A 19,145-nucleotide genomic window follows, 5' to 3' on the forward strand; every position below is an offset into this window, starting at 1 on the left:
GTGTGCAAGCATTTGGGAGGTGTAGGTGACATCAAAGCTTTTCCTTCGGATGGAACGATCGTTTGAAGTGTCATCTTGTCAGGTTGCATTGACACATTGGCGGGCTATGTGTGACAGTTTGCGTTACCATTGCTTTGCATTTGTGTTGCCCAGCAGAGCCTATTTTTGGGTGGCACACTGCATACGCTGCATGGCAAGGGGCGTGCAATCATCATTACCGCAATACCAGTGCAAACAGCACCTGGAAATGGCAAACAACTATTTTTAGTAGTTGTGGGATCAGCTGTGTTGGTGGCAAATGAATTTAATTCCATGTAATGAAAAGATACAAGTAGCAGCTATTTAGTAAGGTGTGTTGACGGGCTAGCTGGTGCTGCATGCAAAAAGCCACTACATCGACGAGACAGAGATCGAAATGAGGTGCCTGTGGCTGTCGTCTCGTTCTCTGTCTCATCAGTTTGGCACCTTTATTTTCTATGGTAGTTGATCAGGACATGGTTGGCAACTAGAAAACCTATGAAACTCTCTTATTGCCACCCATTGTAGTGTAGTCAAGCAGGGAAGTTCTGAGTACATTGTGAACTAAAGGAGGAGTAGTTGATGTGCACCAAATAGGGGCATCCACCTGCATGACCAAAACAGGAAAATGCGCACTGTGCATTCTGGTGCTGTTCACGTATGCCAGTTATTACAGGAATCAGCGGCTCCACATTTATACTGAAGCCTCAATGTAAAACTGCCCGTTTACGTTGCTGCGACAGATTTTGACACTTCCTTGGAAAAAGTTTGAAGGCATCCTTCAGGTGTGTTCATGTTCATGTGATGGATTCAAAACACAGAAAAGGAGTTTTTGCTGCTGTTTTGTTTTTTCCACATTTGTATAGCAGTAAGAGAACTACATTGATAGCTTAGAATTTAGGCTGCTTGAATCAAAACCATCCATAGACAGAGCAGTGCCAGCCACAGCTACTTGAAACTAGTATTCACTTGGCGGTGACCGTGATGCTGAACTTTGAGCAGTTCCCATTATTTGGTAGAAGTCCCTGTGGGATACCACCCGCGAAGGCCCCTGTACTCGTGGCTGAGGTGCTTTCTCGCTCTCCCCCAATTGCATTGCAGGGATGCGGCGGACCGTGTGGTGTCGAGTAATGGTGGCAAGTTTGAGGAGTTGGTGGTGGCCAGTCAAGAGATAGCAGGTGCCACCGCTCAGCTGGTGGTGGCTTCGCGGGTGAAGGCGGACCGCGGCTCAGCCCGGTTGGCCGCCCTGGGAACAGCTTCCCGGGGTGTGTCGCAGGCAACAGGCAACGTGGTGGCCACAGCCAAGGCCTGTGCCCACCTCATTGAGGACTCAGGTGACTTTTGTTCTCCTTCTTTCGCTTCCTTTTCGGTGAGAGGTGTGCATCGTATTCAAGCTTTAGTGGTGACACATCGCACAACTCCCTGTTCTTTCCGGCCTCCCTCTACGCCCTCCTGCGGCACTGTCTGCAACTAGGTTTGTTGGAGCAGCGGCCGTCGCCTCTGCACCGTCCTTGATTTCAGAGCGAATAACAACTACATACTAGAATAACTCAATTCAAGATTTGAACACCTACTAGTTATCATATTCATGAATAATTCAAACTTTATATATTTAGTTGTTCAAATATATCCTTAGGTAACAGCATTAACATCGATGAGAATCTCTCATCCCATACCGCTGTGTTGAGGTATCCTCAGCCAAGTGGTGCTACTTATTTTGGAGGGCAGCTCTTAGGCACCCACTCCTGACTTGCATGTTGTTGTTGGCGATGACGGAAGGCAAAAGGGGTCATGCCGTTAGCACCCGCTGTTGCGTAATGACTTCCTAAACACCCTGCACGTAGCCGCCATGCTTTGAAAATGTACCGCAACCGCCTGCAAAAAAGCACCTACGGTGGATGTGGTAGCAGACAGATACACCAGCAACCACTTTGTTAGAGGCAGCACACATTTTAGGGTTTATGAGAAACGACAAGCTGCCTTGCCCAAGTGAGGCAATTCTTTGCTGCACAAAGATTGCGGGGCCCTCACTTGTCACACAGGTGCATGGCCAATTATATCGAATCAGCACACGATCTACCACAAAACTGCTAGTCCATGAATCAGGAGTCGAACCGTCAACCAGCACATGCATAGGTGTCTATACGGGGGCTGTTTAATATTATTAATAATAATAATAATAATAATAATTTTATTTTCACTTTTAAGTACAAACCCGCGCCATTTACTGTGCAAACAGGCATGCACTACTCTGTATGTGTGGGCCACATGCCTCCTGGCGCACTCCAAAAGAAGACTTGTCCTCTGTGGCTTCAGCATTCCTCCTTGAAGCAGTCAGACAAGTACATTGTTACACGTTCTCGTAGAGAGCAGCAGATGCGGGAGAGGATGCTGCAGAGAAGAGTTTGTTCAGTGCAGTAGTTTAGAGGCCTTGTGCAACAAAGCGGCATTGCTTTGCGTTGTGTACTCTAAATGGCAGCTTAAGTGTCATTAAGTTATGTGCCTCAATATTTCGCAGTCAAGCTATGCTAATATTTTGCATTAGGGAGGTCCATAATTGGTTGGTCAGTTTTTGCATTTGTCCTGTTCTTGCAAAAACATGCTACATGTGTCTCTCAGCATGATGGCTCGTGACTGCTAAGTGGTGCCCCATCTACCTGCTAGATGCACCACACATCTGGCACATTGGCACTGTGGCCCGTGAACCTAAAGTGGTTTTCTCCTTGGTGCCTACCACCGCACACCAGCAAATGTAGAAGCAACAAGAAATGCCGTGGGTATTGGGTTTCTCTATTTGGTGGGCAAAATTTATGCTAAAAGCTATCATTAGAGTGGCATTTAAAGGTTGCTGATCAAAGCATGTACAGTAAAACCTCTATAATTCGGACTTCAAGGGACCAGAAAGAGTGTCCAAGTTACCCGAAGTCAGAATTATCAAATGGCTCCCAGAATGTTGCCAAACACTGTCTGTGCCATAGTAAATTTATGTAGCAATAAACTGGGCAGCAGTCGTCTGCTGTAGAGATGAAAATTGCACAGGAACAACAATTCTGTGCAGTTCCTTGAAATGGTTTGCTCCGTACACATTTGCAGGCAGTGTTAAAGCAGAACTGCTCAAAAATGGAAGGGGCCTCGGTGGCCTCCTTCGTGGTACAGCACGACAGCTGTGGATCTTCCTCACAGTCGGCAGCATCGCATGTGCCAAGGCTTCCCCGCACAAACAGTGACCAGCACGTGATGAGCGCACAGCTTTGGTGCACTGGTAGGACAAAAGACAAAACAACCATGCAGACTGAAGCGAGAAAAATGAGCGTGTGCACCGTAATGGCGAGACATCTTTTGAAAAGAAGAAAAGATGAGCGAAACACCAATAAGCATTTGAAATGGCACGCAGCTGGGCTTGGTCGGCTGGTTGGGATGGTGGCGATCATGCACAGCTGACAGCCACCGTTGCCGCGGGCTGACAGCAAAGCTCAGAAAACAAAAATTTTATGCAGCCATACCATTTTTCGGCTTGGTGACAGGGGCCTACCTATCGTCATGACACCTAGTGTTGCGCAGTTGAGGCGTCGTGAGGGTTATTCGGATGATTGCTTTCTGTCCCAGCCATGCCTCGACACAGCCTCCTTTTGTGTGGCCATCCAAATTAACTGGTGTGAGACTAGCAGCGTCCAAATAAACGAGTGTCCAACGCCATTGACTTGCATGGTCACTTGGTGGGTCTATGCTGGCAGTCCAAATTCCCTGGATTATCAAATTATTAATGAGGTTTTATTGTGCTTGTGCTAAATTTAAAAGAGAAGGTCACCTTCCCGTCCAGTGTGTGTAATCCTTGAAACAATTCATGTATGTATTGGCGTGCTTATTCACCCATCACTTACAAAATGCACGCTTATTTTTTAGCATTTTTTCTGTTTTCTGTCACTGACACTGATATGGCCAACGCTGCAATCGATGCTTCAGTTGGGTGAAAAATTTGTCCGGCCAAAAGTGTGCTTTGCATGCAAAAACAAACTACGCTGGTTAGCCTGTGCTTCAGCACTTTTAATTCTACAACTTTCTCGGACATCAGTGGCAGTTTGCAACGGGCAATGAGGGATGGAAATACTAAAAAGAAACACTTATTTAGGTCAGGTAGTGGCGGCAGATCTAGGCCATGATAGAGAAATAACTCAAAGAACTGAAATGCCTACCGCTGTTCTTAGCAAGTATTTTGGATGCTGCAGGTGGGAGTTTTCTTCTTGCTCTAAATACAGTTTCTTTTTAAGAAAAAAATTCAGACTGTCAGATCAATTCACTGTCTCCTCTGGGAGTTTTTCATCATTTATGCCAGATATTGAGATGCTCATGAGCCTGAATTGCTGTTTGCACAGTTGTGAAGTGAGCTTCCTGCACTGGCTGTAATTGGCGAATACAGAGCTATGCTGCTGCAGCCGCAATACGACAAGCTTAGAAGCTGTCTTGCTTCTACGGCAGGCACTGCTTGAGCTCCAAGAGATTCCTGACTGACTGGCTTTATTTTTGCCCTCTCGCTTTTCAGAGGTGCTTGACTTCTCCAGGCTTACTCTACACCAGGCCAAGAGGCTAGAAATGGAATCGCAGGTGGGTCCTGGTGTTGCACTCTTTTGTAGCGATAGCTACATTACGGTAGCATTTTGAGCCTTCAGTGTGGCGGTGGCACGTGAGCGTGGCGGCAGCACGTGACGGTGGTGGCACCGCCACCGCCATATGGTCATGTGGTTGGTCACGTGACCTGCCACATGGTGCGGCGCACCAGCAAAACCGAGCTGCAACAGCTGTGCGCATGCGCCGTGTAAAGTGGGACGAAGATGAAGAAGGAATGCCCAGCAAAACGGAGCGGCAAAAGACTGACTTTGCAATTCAACTGAGCAAGTTCCACTCGGCCGGCTGTAGCTATCGCGTCACTCCAGGTTTAACCAGAGCTAAACCACCGCCAATCTTTTTTTACGTCATTAATGTTACTGAGAGAGTTGCTTGCAAGGATTTCACAAAGCAAACCACATTGTGAGTTGTGGAGTTTAATGTCATGCCACTGCTGGCGGAGCATGTGCACATTGTAAATATCAAGGCAGGGCAATTCTTATTTGGATGTCGAGTAGCTTCTTATGGTTGTGAAGTGTACTTGTGCCACAGCTGAGCAGCTCTAAATACTGGCTGACCTGTTGAAGTCAGTTTGAACAGGGATTGCAATTTACTCTCCTGTATTTAACGACAGCTATGAAAATGCCCAGCACCAAGAATAGACTGGGAAGGCACAGCCGGCTCCTGCTGTGTTACAGAACAACATTGAAAGCTGCTGTAGGCATGAATACGAAGTTCTGCCTTCTGTACACTCATATAAATGCAGTTTAGATGCCTGAACTCGGGCGCTTTGAGATACAGTTCGTCAAAGACTGCTGTTTGTAGGCGAAAAAGCTAGCTTGCCTTCAGGCGAGTGAGCCTCCATGGTTTGTTGGCCTTCGCCACAAAGCACGACCTCCTTCTGGCATTACTAGTTCCACAGTTTCTTCCCATCGAGTGGAATCTCATTATTTCAAACTTGCCTGATTTGCCCTTGCATTCAGTCTATTCAAACTGACACTCTGTCAACATCGGTGCATTAGAAAAGCTGCTTTTACTTTGAACTAGTTCTATCATTCTTGCCTTGTTCAAGGAGACACACGCACGTAGGCAGATGCTGCCCAGCCTCTTCCTTCACCCTTGTGGCTCTGTTGTTCTCTTCCGGCAGGTGCGTGTGCTGGAGCTGGAGAGCAGCCTGGAGCGGGAGCGGTTGCAGCTGGCGGGTCTTCGCAAGCGCCACTACCACCTGGCCGGGGCCAGCGAGGGGTGGGAGACCACCGACACGCCCGAGGTGACCCAACATCTGTTGTGTGCTTCCCTGTGAGGTTTAGCGTGACAGCCCAGGGGCAAGTCTTGCCACTGGAGGCTGGGCAATGTCTTTCTCCAAACTTTTTGCTCCTGCAAAACAGGAGCATCTGGCCATGAGACTGTTGCACCTGTCGGTACCAGCGGGAATACCTAATACCTCCTCATTGCAGGGCATGTGCTCTGCCTCTGCGATGTAATACAGTAGAATCTCGGTGATACGAATCTCACGGTGTCGCGAAAAAATTCGTATAATCCAAACGAATAAAGTTGATATGCAGAAGCATAGAAAATGCATTGGCCCAGATCTGTTTACGGCTGACGGGATTTATTCACGGCCGTGCGGCCACGCTACTCGCGGTGCGTACTGCACGATTAGCGATCACGATTTCGTTGATGTCAGGGCCGCTCACTGATCGCAGTGCGTACCGCGCGATTAGGGCTGCGCTTAGTGCTCGAGGGTGAGATCGCGGCTCGCGTGTTCGTATCATCCGATGTGGCACAGGAGAGAGTTCTGAACATCCGCAATTCCGTACGTTGTGCACAGTGCACTCCCGCCAGGAAATTTTACGAATTTGTATCATCGCGAAATTTGTATCAACCGTGTTCGTATCACCGAGATTCTACTGTACTAAGAATTGTTATTAATTCACGGTATCTTACAGGCTCCCATGGGAAGGAGTGCATAAACGGAGTTCAAGAATGCAATAGCAGTAAGGGAACAGTAGTTTGTGTACCGAAAAAATTGTAACTTTGTATTGCTGCACAAATCAAAAATGAAGCTCCATTATACAATGTAATAATATTTTGTAGAAATTGCAAAAGAAGCTGGGGTGAAAAAAAAGTGGAACACGGGAATGCAGGGGAAAAAATGGCAGAATTGCAGGGGAAAAATAAGTGGCTAGCTGCACAAAGGAGGAGCAGCCAGTGTAGACCACAGCCGGCAGTTCATTTTTGTGGCATTCCGTTAACAAAATCGCGTTGCGAGCTAGTAACTCATTTCTCTGCTTGTCGTCTCTTCTTTCTTCCAGTCCAACGGCACAGCAAAGTAGCCACTCAAGCCGCCATCCAGTTACCATGCTGCTGCATGTGGTGACTCGTGGTCTGCAGGCATCTGAGTGATTCGTGCTGGGGCAAGTAGTTGTCGGCACTGCTCGCGCACAACGCACCTGCCTGCACGACTCAAAGCAGCGCAGAAGCTCCTCGACGGCCATCCTCACTCGGCACGTGGGATCTCGCGCAACAGAGTGGAAATTTTTTGCACAGTTTCGCGTCTGCCCAGTGGGGTCATTGAGTAGTGCGGGGAACAAAGGCCGATAGCAGCAGCAGTGTAAGGCGGCTGTTTGCAGTCAGGACCACTGCAGCGAGCATGTGTGAGGCCATGCGTGCGTATGCGTGCGTGCACCCTGAAAATTGTTGCTTGGGTATCCGTTCGCACGCGGAGAGAGCCAGTCGGCTAGACTATAATTTTAATTTTGCTGCATTCATTGTTTTTGTGGCATTGTTGTTTCACTTGTGCTGGGATGACATTTTAGGACTGCCAGTTTGCATTTTTCTTCTTTTGTTCGTTTGCGTCTGTCGAGACTGTGGATGCCTGATGTATAGTGGAACAACCTTGGTGACGCAGTGTCACCTGTGGCAGTAGGGAGAGTGGTGTGCAGCAGTGAAATGTTGCATCGTCACCACATGCGTCATGTCTCTAGGTTGGACGTGCACGCCAAGCATGTTGTTTCACTCTGCAGGACTTTGTACAGAATGGAGCCCAAAGCGCAGTGCACAACTGCTTTTATGCACTGCACACATTGCAAAAACACTGGAAAAAGAACAACACAGGCATGCTGAGCATGTTGTTCTCGGTCCTCGGTTTTTCTTAACGTGTACTGTGTGTAAAGGGAGTCACGTCCAACCAACTAGGTCCATTTCTTGCTCTTGTGCTGGGCGCGGTGCACTAGCACACCCTACAAGCAGTTTCATGTCTTGCTAAGACTTATTCACCGAATTTCACTTCACACAGCATTTATGTGCTGGTGTTATGTGTCGTGCACAAAGTTATGCGGCCTCATTGCTACCAGGATGTGAAGCTGTTGGGGCTTATTGTGGCCGGCCGGTGGTGTGGAAAGTCGCATGTCAGAAGCAAATGCCTCTTCAACGCCAGTCAAGGCTTAATGGTGGCCTTGTCTCTCCCCATCTGCTCTTGTTGGCTGTCTGGTGTACCTTTTTTTTATTTCCCAACCACAGTTGTTGGCTCAGAGTGTGCAGTTGAGAGTCTATCGAAACAGCCAGTCGAGTTCAGTTGAGAGTGAGAGGCTGTTGTAAACAAAGACGTGTTGGAAGAACAGAAGTTGGAGAGCACCACCAACAGATTCCGTATATTGCTGCGTATAAGTCAACCTTTTCCTGCAAAAAAGGCCGCTCAAAATTGGTGGGGGGTCAGCCTTTATGTGGAGCCAAACTTTTTTGGCCAGTCTAAGGCATCTTTGGCCAATACGTAATACACACCCCGTACCAATGCCCATTCTCACCAGGACGCGTGTGAGAAAAGCGGTGTCGATTCATATGCAAAATCACTCGGCTCAAAATAATTCTAACTGCATGCCGCTTATCCGGCTTGCTCACACAGGCAGTTGCTTTCCCATGTGGGATGCAAGTAGCGCAAGAGCAATCTTCCAGCAAGCTCCAGAGCATGCGTCACGTCACGTGTGTTGCACTAGAAGTCGAAACTACAGGACTGTTTGCAGTTTGGTGGGGCAGTTGTCACGGCTACTCAGCTGCAGCACACGTGATTGTGGAAGGTGCGTTGGTTCATCGCCTTTTGTCTCCCATTTTCCTCCCACTGCTGGCCTTGCGATTGTGGCGTTTCACGTTTGTTACTTTGCGCTGCGCACGTGCTGCACTGCCATCCTGCAGGAAGCACGTTGCCAAAGCGCCCATGAAAAAAAGGTTTCAGCTGTGCAATAAGTCCGTGGAAGGAAGGTAAGCAAGGATGGAATAGTGAAAAATACATATCAAAGAAAGAGCATGCTGCAGACACACTTTCTTTTTTTGCTAGCGAGAGCTGCAGGCAGGGGAGAGAGGGCAATGACCCATATTCGAACTCTACTTATACGCAGCTATATACAGTAGTTCCCCAGGTTGTAGGGGGCCGCCGTCATCTGATAGCCTCTAGAAACTCTGCACAGTCCATGCCGAGATTCTTGTTTTGAAGTTTTGTACCTGGTATTGTTAAGGAACTCTGGTTGGTTGCCTAGTGTAGAAAGTGGAAGTTACCAATAGTGAGTTACTGTGGTACATGCTGTAGCCCGCCATTTCGCAGGAATTTTTGGGATATCTCTTTGTTACCATATAGTTACTGCTGTGGAAGGAGCAATTCGGGCTGGTTTGGATGGCAGGTTACGCTCAATTATGTGTGCTTGGCCCAATTTGGCATGCCAGCTGATGCTTGCTGCATGTTGCTGCCTGGCCTTGTTGGCGAGCCTTTTTTTTTTTTAAGTGTTGTGGAGCAGTCTTTTGCCTGTCTTGACTGAGCGCTGGTATTCAATTACGTTTATTTTTTCTACTTTTTCTTTTTGAACTGAAGCCTGGCTATGGCAGTGCAGTTTCCAACAGTAATTGCTTGTCTGATTTTGTTAGTAGCCAACTACAACACCAACCTCATCCTCTTGCGCAAATATCAACCATGTTCAGTTGTCGCTCATCCTTGCTTTCACAACCTTTTTGATGTTGGTTGCTGATGGCCTATTTAGAAGTAAATTCCAGGCCATCATAAAAGTTTTAGAATAGGGCCTCCAAGAAGTTTGGGGCATTGAAATGCGCATGTGCAGAACCGTAGGCATGCTTCGAGTCTTCGGTTAACTGCGGCGAACGCTTTTTTACGAAATAGGGCGTGCCTCAAGCCGCCTTGCATTATGGCAAAATGGCGCCACACAGACAGACAATCTGCTGAAGGTGTAAAGCACTGCTTTTCTGGTGCATTTGTTTCAGTTTCTGTACACGAATTTAGTGCTGCAGAAGAGCAACCAGATATGTGAAACAAAATCATTGCTTTATGGTTATTTTTACTTATCATTTCTCTTCTTGGCCATAGTGGCAATGCAGTCAATGAACCCAAGCCACTGCATATAGAGAAAAACCCCTATTCTAAATGTCACTCGTGCACACACCTGCAGTCTTGGGGTGCACTATTTCAATGGGGGCCCCTAAGAATTGTGTTTCCCTGTTCCGAAACTCTCCTTTGTTTCCATCCAAGTTTGGACTCTCGCTATGACACAGCATTCACAAAGAGCGCATTTGTACTGAAATTTTTTTTCTTTTGGGTGCAGTCTGGCTTCTCTCCATCTATGAGCAGATTCAAAATGTAATCTGTAGCTGAGCTTGCTCCCAGAACTTTCCGAATGTTATTCCACTCTATTGATGTGTTAACTGAAAACTGCCCGCAATCCTGAGCCACCCACATATGGCTTTCGCAGTAGAACAGCATATGTCAGCTTCCGTTTCCCACCTTAGTTTGTATGTGGTAAATACTGAAATCGCACCAACACTTCACTATGACATTGTTGTGAAGTCGGTCTTCAGCACTAGAGTGCATTTCACGTGTGGTGATGTATGAAGCAGTGTTTCACCCAGCTGCCAGTGGCAGAAATCAGTGACCAGGTATTAATAGAATCAGCGGTATCGCCTATCCTGCCCTGAGAAGAGTGGAGCGCAGTGAAGAATCCGAACGCTGTTCAAAGTTTTGTTCCAGTCTATAATATTTTGGGTTGCCCTTCTGTCCCGCAGAATGCTTCCGAGTTGGTGCTAATTGATTGTGTTTAATTAGCTTTAGGAATGAGCATGTTGTACTTGGGGCAGCCATAGCGCACCTTCAACAATGATGCAGGCTATTGTGGAACAGCCAGGCATGCATGTTTGCATTTGTTAACCACTCATCATGAAATTTTAACGACCTCTACTGAGTTGCACGACCACATGTGTTGTTTTCATGTGGTGATGATACTTTCCTGCTTTTAGAAACAGCTGCCTTGAACAGATGTATTGTTGCCATCTTAATTCTGATGGCTGAAGAACAATCTATACATAATTTCTGCTGCTGTTGTTTGCAGCTTTTCAAGTGTGTTTTTAGTGCTCTGCTTGTTTTGAGTGTGCTAATATTGTTGCTAGGTGAGATCTATTAGGTGATTACGTATTGTATTTTTGTGTTAAGCTTGTCATGGACAGTGTACTGTTATAGCTCTTACATAATTGTCACAACCACGCTTTATTTCTTGTTAGTATTCTATGTTACCATCTTAACAAGCCAGTGCTCTGTCAGTCTGCAGTGCTTTGTTCCATTTGACACATTTATATATATATACACACACCCCTTGTAGACATCTGTCGTTTCACTCAAGTAATGCCACCCACTTCCCAAGGGGACAGTTGGCAATGGACTAATTTGAATGTGTAACCTCATGCATGCTTAGCTCGTTTACATAACCAAGTACATTCTCATTTTCTGTTTCTAATCTCCTGGCATAGTTCCGGCTGTGGTGTCACTTGTGTTTTGTCCTGTCTGGTACCTGAGCTTTAACCAAAGACGAATAATGCCTCTTTAATGCCTTCGGGCCCTGAGGGTATTTGAATAAATAAATAAATAGAACGACATGTAGATACTCGTATGAGACTTGTGCAGGACGCTAACACACTCTGTCACTGCCTGGTCTGCGTGAAGTTCTCATTGAGGGGAGGACCGTGTCAACTTGAGGAAGTGGCACTGACTTTGACGAGGAGATGGGGAGCACTTTGGCCTGGTGACTAGGGTTGATGGAGTAACAATGAATTTGTTTCCATTTTCCTGCCATTCGTGTGACCCTGCTCAGCTGTCATCTTGTTTGAGCAGCAAGCAGTACTCTGCTGCCGAGGCTGAAGCATTGGTGTTGGCGTCTGTGGGCTTACTACAGCTTGCACCAACGTTGTGAAATGTTGCAAGGCCTCACGCACTTATGTATCTGTGCCTGGAGCTGCCAGCCACTTAATTTAGTCCTCTTGTATCACAGATAGCGCTTTAGCTTTCTGCAAGGACTTTCTCCAGTTCTGGCGGCGGCAGCGAGCATAACTCCCACGGTACAAAGCAGTAAGCTTGCCATCTGTTTTTGAGACAGTGTGGGTGTCTTAATGTGGGGGATTGATTTGGAAGGATTACTTAGGCAATGTACAAATGAAACAAATAATATTTATAGTGCAGTAATGTTAATGGTCTCTGCTTGCATCTGAATTGCAAAAGTAGCAGTATGTTTGAAATGTCGGTTCAAACCAGGTTAATTGCATTGTTCAAAGCGTGTTTCAAAACTTGGTGCTTCAAGAGGTGCATTTGATGCCGCAGGGGTAGATCAGGAGCACTGTTTCCCATCTGTGCAAGCGGACTTCCTTTTCACACACTTGGCTTTTACAATCTGCCTTTTTCACAAGGTGTGCCATCCTCTGGGGAGTGCACAAAAATTACTCTGCTACTCTGAAAACTGGTTATGGGTGATGTAGGCTTGGTCAGCTTCTAAGAGGGGCCAACTTCCACCTGTGACTGGCGCTGTCGCAGTTGCAAATTGTCACTGGCACTGTCATGGGCATGAACTGCACGTATTCTCAGAACCTCTGTTTTCCACCAGCAGAGGAGAGGTACGCATGTGCGGAACAGCCGTGTGAACAAGACGGATTCTCACTACTGTGATGTTTTAGTGCTCACAAGAAAGACAACCTGTCGGACTGCGCCGTGCCCCTAAGGCCACCAGGGATTGTCTTATCTATGGTGAAACATTGGAGTCGGAGAATTCAGCTTAGCATTATAGGCGCCCTGCGGCATTTGAAAAAGAGTAACTCTCCGTTCACTAATCTGTGCAAGTTTGTGGTGAATCTTGGAGCACCAAAAACAATTTGTGGCCATTTTGGTCAGTCAGAAAGCAAACTTTAGCAGTACCAAAAAAAAAAGCCTATAAGCTAGGGCTCACATTTCTGGCATTTGGTGTCCTGTCAATTTTTTAATATTGTTTCATAGAGGGTTTTGTAGAGCAACTCAGAGCTGCCGCTACTGTTTTAAGATATCGAAATTCGTAGTCAGAGGGAGGGGGAGGTGGTGGAATGTGACGAAAGGACAACCTCGCCAGTGACTTGTCAGTGCGGCATTTAGCAAGCATGGCACTAGCATGAGGAACACCGTGTTGTTCCCTAGCATGGTTGGTCTGCATGGTGGGTCTCCTTGAGTGATTAATATTAGCCCAAGTATTTCATATGGAACAAAATGTTGAGCAGCAAACATGCTGGTAATGAACCTGTTGGAGAAGTAGGCACAGCTGTCCTAATGTGCATATGGGGTAGCCAGCTAACTGTTGTGTACGTGCTTGTTAGGTTGTTAGACACTGCATATATAGCACCATAGCATGATTAGCTCTTGCTGTGTACTTGTAATTTATTTGTGGCTCAGTGTCCGGCGGTTCCACCTCTGGTGAATGTTGAAGTTTTCCAACGCTTAACATGGCAGCGGGCAAATGTTTCCATTAGATAAAAAAAAAAGAGGCAAATGATCACGATGAAAACTTCATCAAATTAAACTTGTGAAGGCATGCTTTCACTGTTTTAATAAGGGCATTTGCGTCAGTCCTGTTTATTATTTTATTTTGATATCATTATCAGCGACACCATCCATATTGTTATCGAAACTGCATGGTGATGGAAGAAAAAAAATTCCAAACCATGCACTCTTCCTGTTGACCAGTCCTAGTGGGCTTCTTACAGAATCATTTTGAGGCTCTACAAGCTTGTCTGCATGCATGGGATGATCCACTGTGACTTGGAATGCCTGATCGTCATCCAACCACCTACACTTGTCACTTGTCACATTTTAGTTTGACCATAAGATCTCCCCAGCTTATTTTTCGGGCTAAGCTTCGTAGTTTTGAAGGTCTTTGTGCAAATGAGGGCAACTTTGGCTGTTGAACGAAAGCTGGGTGCTCCCACCCTGTAATAGTGGAGCAGGCTGTAGAGTGGAGGAGCATGGTAATGGTTTATTTTGTGTCCTGTGGCACGCCTGTTACCACCAAGAAGGCAGGCTGTAGAAGAGTTTGGTTCAGGAAAATAAAAGGCTTGCAGCAAGACACATAGAGAAATGATAAGGTACACTGTAAGCTTAGTTTTGGTAAGCAAGAGCATAGTACATATCTTTCCATGTTGGGAACGGGCTTAATGTATACATGTGTGTAAGTTCACTATGGACGCACAGAGGAGAATGAACCTGCTGCATTTACAAATTTAATGGAAGGAGGAATTTCATCCAGCAAGCGCGGCTATTTTCCCCCAACTTCCCAATATCTCCATGATCATGCTGTCGTCGTCGAAGCCCATGTAGAAAGAAGTAAAGTGGTTTATCGGGAATTTCGCACACATCACGCACGGAAAGGCAAGGGTTATTGTCTCACTACTCTTGAAGCATGGAATAAATTTGAAACCCCCCAAGTATAATTGGAACTGCGGTCACTGTTTTTCTAGTGCAGGTTGCTTGGTAGTCCTGCTGACAGCATCGTCTTACGCATTGCTTTCGGAGTGAATGCAATGTTGGGAGCAAATTTCTTTCCTTGTGTTGCTCACAATGTTAGGACCTTCCTCGCCTCTGTCTGGCAATATTTCCAGAACTCCAGTGTTTATGGCTGACATTCTCTGCATTGGGATTCTGTTCTGACAATTAGATACAAGAAGTATTCAGAAAATGACTAAACAGTACAGAAAGCATGGGGCACACACACAATGCCACTGTGGAAGAGAGGCAATACTGCTGTTGCATGTCCTTTCAACTGTGTCCCGTGCTTTTTGCACTGCTGTGCGCTTTCCTAGAAACCGTGAACCGAGCAGATTGAGTGACCATCGTTCTTTTAGTTTTCACGGATGTGATTTATGTGTTGCTCGAATGGGTCCGACTATCAAACTGTTATGTTGTGCCGTTGACAAAATGTGCAGCTTGTAATGAATAGCTTGGAGCATGCTCTTGAAACCCTTAGTTGCTAATGTTGGCCTGCATGAGCAAGTGCATGCATAAGGAGTTTGCATACACATTGTAATATGCTTTGCACTTGTAGCTAAAATCTCAGGGATAGCGCCACACACAGTCTTTGTCGCACCTCCCCACCCAAAGCTCGGTCGACTTTTAGAAAAAGAAAGAAATAGTGGGAGGAATGCGTGTAGAAGAAGTATTCTTGGGAAAAACTTGTGGCAATGCAGTTGTGGCCAGCGAATAATTTATTGGGCATTCTTTTGCGAGGAACAGGTCACTGTATCAGCAGGTAATCAGTTACTTCAATACAAACTCGTTTTTTTTTTTCCTTTTATCTCGACCAAACCTATTTAAACCAAACAGCCTTTGTTTGTCTGAGATGCGGGTCAGCCCTGCTGAGTGGTTATTAGCGGAGTACGCAACGCATCAGCCAGGGTTTTATTGTTCACAAATGGGAGACACTTGCGTTTTTTTTTTTTTTTTTGCTGCATTCTGTGAAATTTGGACTGTCAGTACCATTAAATGAAGCTACACAATTTACAAATGTTTTTACAAGCCATTCACTACTAAGCAGTCAGCCTCGTTAGGTGCACAGATTATTTTCAGGCACTAGCTACAGCAACTGCTTATTAAAGAAGAGCGATCAAATGCTTGGCAGGCACTGCAGTTTGCATGGAGTCTTTCAGGGAGCAGCGAATTAAACTTTCCTCTTTTCCAGCTTCCTTTTGCTTGCATCACAGCCTAAACTTCTTTTATTCTTCATTTGGCAGATCCTTCAGGTCATGCGATTTGCTCAAGGAAGAAAGAAATTTTATGTGTGCTGGACCAGGTTTGGAAGTGTCTGTGTTCCTTTTTAGTTTGTTTTGTGGATTCTTGGCTCACTGAACAGCATTGGCGATGAATGAAGTGTGGTGACGTGAACACACGGCTGTGGCTAAATTTGTGTGCGGATGGGCTTTACAGCGGAACGGTGCAAAGACTCTCAAAACGTTTTGCCATTCTTAAAGCGCGTAAACATTACGAAATTGTGCTGGTACCCAAGGCTATGCACTCGTTATCATGTTTCATTGATCATTGGTGATCAGTATTGCTGCTATTTGTGTGAAGGTTTGACCAAATTCTATTGTGACAAAGAACGTAAAACCTGCAGCAACCAGTTCTTGGGGTGAGAAGTGCAGTAAATAAAGGACGACTAGGAAGTGGACGAGGCAAGGACCAATTCACAACTGGACGTTTATAAAAAAAAAAACGCAGTAGATATACATTGCCGGGATGTACAAGCATGAGCATATGAGAGGAAACAAAACTTCTTGAAAAAAATTGCAATTTTCCTGTTTATTTCTCCACTACATTTCAGAATATTTTTGGGGTATTATACACCAAAAGTAAAGCTACAGTAGAACCCCGCTATAGTAAACTCTCTTGTAGTAAAAACTCTGATATAATAAAGTGAAGCTGCAGTCCCATTTTGCCTTCCATAGACGAGTGTACATTTTTTGTTCGGTTATAGTAAATATTTTTTTCAAAGAAACAGCTTTAGTAAAGAGTGTCTGGCCATGGCGATGTACTCGCGGCACGCGCATAGTCTAGGATCGCAAAACAGATACCAGATGCGCTCTTTGAAGTGGGTTCATCACTAAGCTCAAGAGCCACAAGGAGAAGCCAACTTTTAGAAGGCCATGAGGCAAAGCACTCGGATAAAGTAAAGCCGGCTATGAACGTCGAAAGAAGGCAGCGCGTGTTACTGAGAAAGGAAAGCCAGTAAAATGCAAAAAGGAGTAAAATAGGGAAGAAAACAGGATGCGTTCGTAGCACGGAGAAGTAGCAGCAAGAAGCAGAGGCACGACAGAACTGAGTAGGCGGTTGTGCCGCGCTTGACGTCGCGCATTTCTTAACTACTCCCTCTTCAATGACGCTGAAGCTATAGAGGGCAACGCCGTGATCATGGAAAGGTTTGGTTTTCAGATGGAATCGAACCTGCTTTATTTTTGTAGCCACGTTGTATTTGTTAATGCGCTACTCCCACAAGACGTAAACAAATCGAAAACGTGATAACATGGGATAGCTGATAAGAAATAATTATCTCATAAAGGGATGATAAGAGCAGGATGCAAGTCATTTCGGAGTGTTTGTTATAAATTTATAAATTAACACAAAGTGCTAATTGATAAATTAGCTCTTTGTGCTTGGTAAGCAGCCAGAGAGCATTGTCAGAGCCATGCCATCAGCAACAACTAATATAGTAAAGACCCCGATATAGTGAAGATTTTTGGTGGTCCGAGCTACTTTACTATAATGTGGTTCCACTGTACTTAGAAAACAGAAAAAAACATTACTTGTCTCTTATGATTATGAAGTAATCAGTAGGGGAATTCGCAAACTTTTTCCCTCTTATATTGCTCATGACTGTACTTGCACTAAACGCAGCGAAAGCCCCCTTTCTCAGGTGTCAGTGTAACCAACCTAGTTAGCTTATGTAATTTTTGTTAACACTTGGTTGCTGTTTGGACCACCTCTTTTCCTTCTAATGGGCAGAGCATAGTATGTGCTCAGCTGAGGTGATGTACAAGTACAGCACGAATCAAAACTTGGCAGCTTTGTGAATGTGCGCTTCCCAAGGTTGCTTTCATTTGGTAGTTTAGAAGAACTTCTTTTTGGGCAAGTTGGTACATTGCTTTTGAAGAAACCATGTTGCGCATAAAAAGACAACCACAGGAAAGGCCAAAGGAACAGAAAGAGCGCAAACACAGGCGTTGACTTGTAAAGGTGAAGGAGGAACATTTATAAAAGGGCCCACGGTGCTCATCAGGTAGTTTAGAAGAACTTCTTGTTGGGCAAGTTGGTACATTGCTTTTGAAGAAACCATGTTGTGCATAAAAAGACAACCACAGGAAAGGCCAAAGGAACAGAAAGAGCGCAAACACAGGCGTTGACTTGTAAAGATGAAGGAGGAACATTTATAAAAGGGCCCACGGTGCTCATCAGGTAGTTTAGAAGAACTTCTTGTTGGGCAAGTTGGTACATTGCTTTTGAAGAAACCATGTTGCTCATAAAAAGACAACCACAGGAAAGGCCAAAGGAACAGAAAGAGCGCAAACACAGGCGTTGACTTGTAAAGATGAAGGAGGAACATTTATAAAAGGGCCCACGGTGCTCATCAGGTAGTTTAGAAGAACTTCTTGTTGGGCAAGTTGGTACATTGCTTTTGAAGAAACCATGTTGCGCTTTCATTCTTTGGTGGTGTATAAGGAAAGCACGAATCAAAAAAACTTGAAACTTGGCAGCTTTGTGAATGTGCACTCCCCAAGGTTCCTTTCGTTGTTTTTTTCTTTAATTTTTACTTTTAGACGATGACAATTCGCCTTCTTAACTGCACTCTCAGAAGCCCAGTTCCACAGCGGATTGGCTGTCTATAATGAAATGACCCTGTCGCTCATGTTGACATAAAGCAGCCCTACTTCTTACTGTTGGTGACTTTCAGTACATATATAGCTAACTTTTTACAGATGCTGTGCGTCATTCCCACTCTCTCGTTCCATTTTGCTCACCTTCTTTTTTTCCTCATTTATTGAGAGGAGCTTTGTACCTCGTTTGTGTATTTTCTGTGCACCTAGCTTTTCCAGCGTGAAGCTCAGTTGACATCCAGGGACTTTGATGTACTGACCACCTTTCATGTGTCTTGCATGTATGAGGTGAGACTTACTTTTGCGCTTTTAGCTGTTCCTGCCATGAACTGTCACTCCATGTTAGTTTGATTGATAGCAACCACCGTTTGTGGTGCATTGGCCAGTTTTGGTCTTGAATATTTTTATGCGTGTCCTAGGTGGCTACAGTGTTGTTTTTAGTTAATATATATATATGAGCTTGTTTCATCTTGCCCAGGTTTGTTTGTGGGACCACTTCCATTAGTTGTGAGTTTTCATTGTCATGTGCATTATCATTCCAAAATTTACTTTTTTCATGCTTATTTGAATTAGAAGACACTACGTTAGCTTTGCCTTTCTGTATTTCTCCAGCTGTCTGCCTGCTATTTTCACAAATAACATGAAAGTGTGTATGCACGTGTGTGTGAATACACCTGTCCATCCCTTTAGACACATGTTGAGCAGAGATTTTACATGAGGTTTGTTTCCCGCTGTTTGGATGACGTGAAACGTGACTACCATATATAGTTACAGTGGAGTGTAGTTGTCTTCTTTTTGTTACCTTTTGTATATTTATAGAATGAAAA

General features: G+C 45.3%; 1 protein-coding gene across 1 annotated transcript in view; it reads left to right on the plus strand.

Annotated features, from left to right (window-relative positions):
- The window catches only part of Hip1 (Huntingtin interacting protein 1), an 85,342-nt gene extending 73,794 nt beyond the window's left edge, over positions 1–11,548 (plus strand). The window contains exons 27-30 of the mRNA XM_077655588.1: positions 1,120–1,352; positions 4,559–4,620; positions 5,768–5,890; positions 6,936–11,548. Of these exons, the coding sequence (XP_077511714.1) occupies positions 1,120–1,352; positions 4,559–4,620; positions 5,768–5,890; positions 6,936–6,956 (439 nt within the window). The 3' untranslated portion in view covers positions 6,957–11,548. The remainder of the gene's footprint in view (positions 1–1,119; positions 1,353–4,558; positions 4,621–5,767; positions 5,891–6,935) is intronic.
- Positions 11,549–19,145: the final 7,597 nt, after the last annotated feature.

The sequence above is a fragment of the Amblyomma americanum genome, chromosome 2 (genome assembly GCF_052857255.1).
Source record: "Amblyomma americanum isolate KBUSLIRL-KWMA chromosome 2, ASM5285725v1, whole genome shotgun sequence".
Taxonomy (NCBI): Eukaryota; Metazoa; Arthropoda; class Arachnida; order Ixodida; family Ixodidae; genus Amblyomma; species Amblyomma americanum.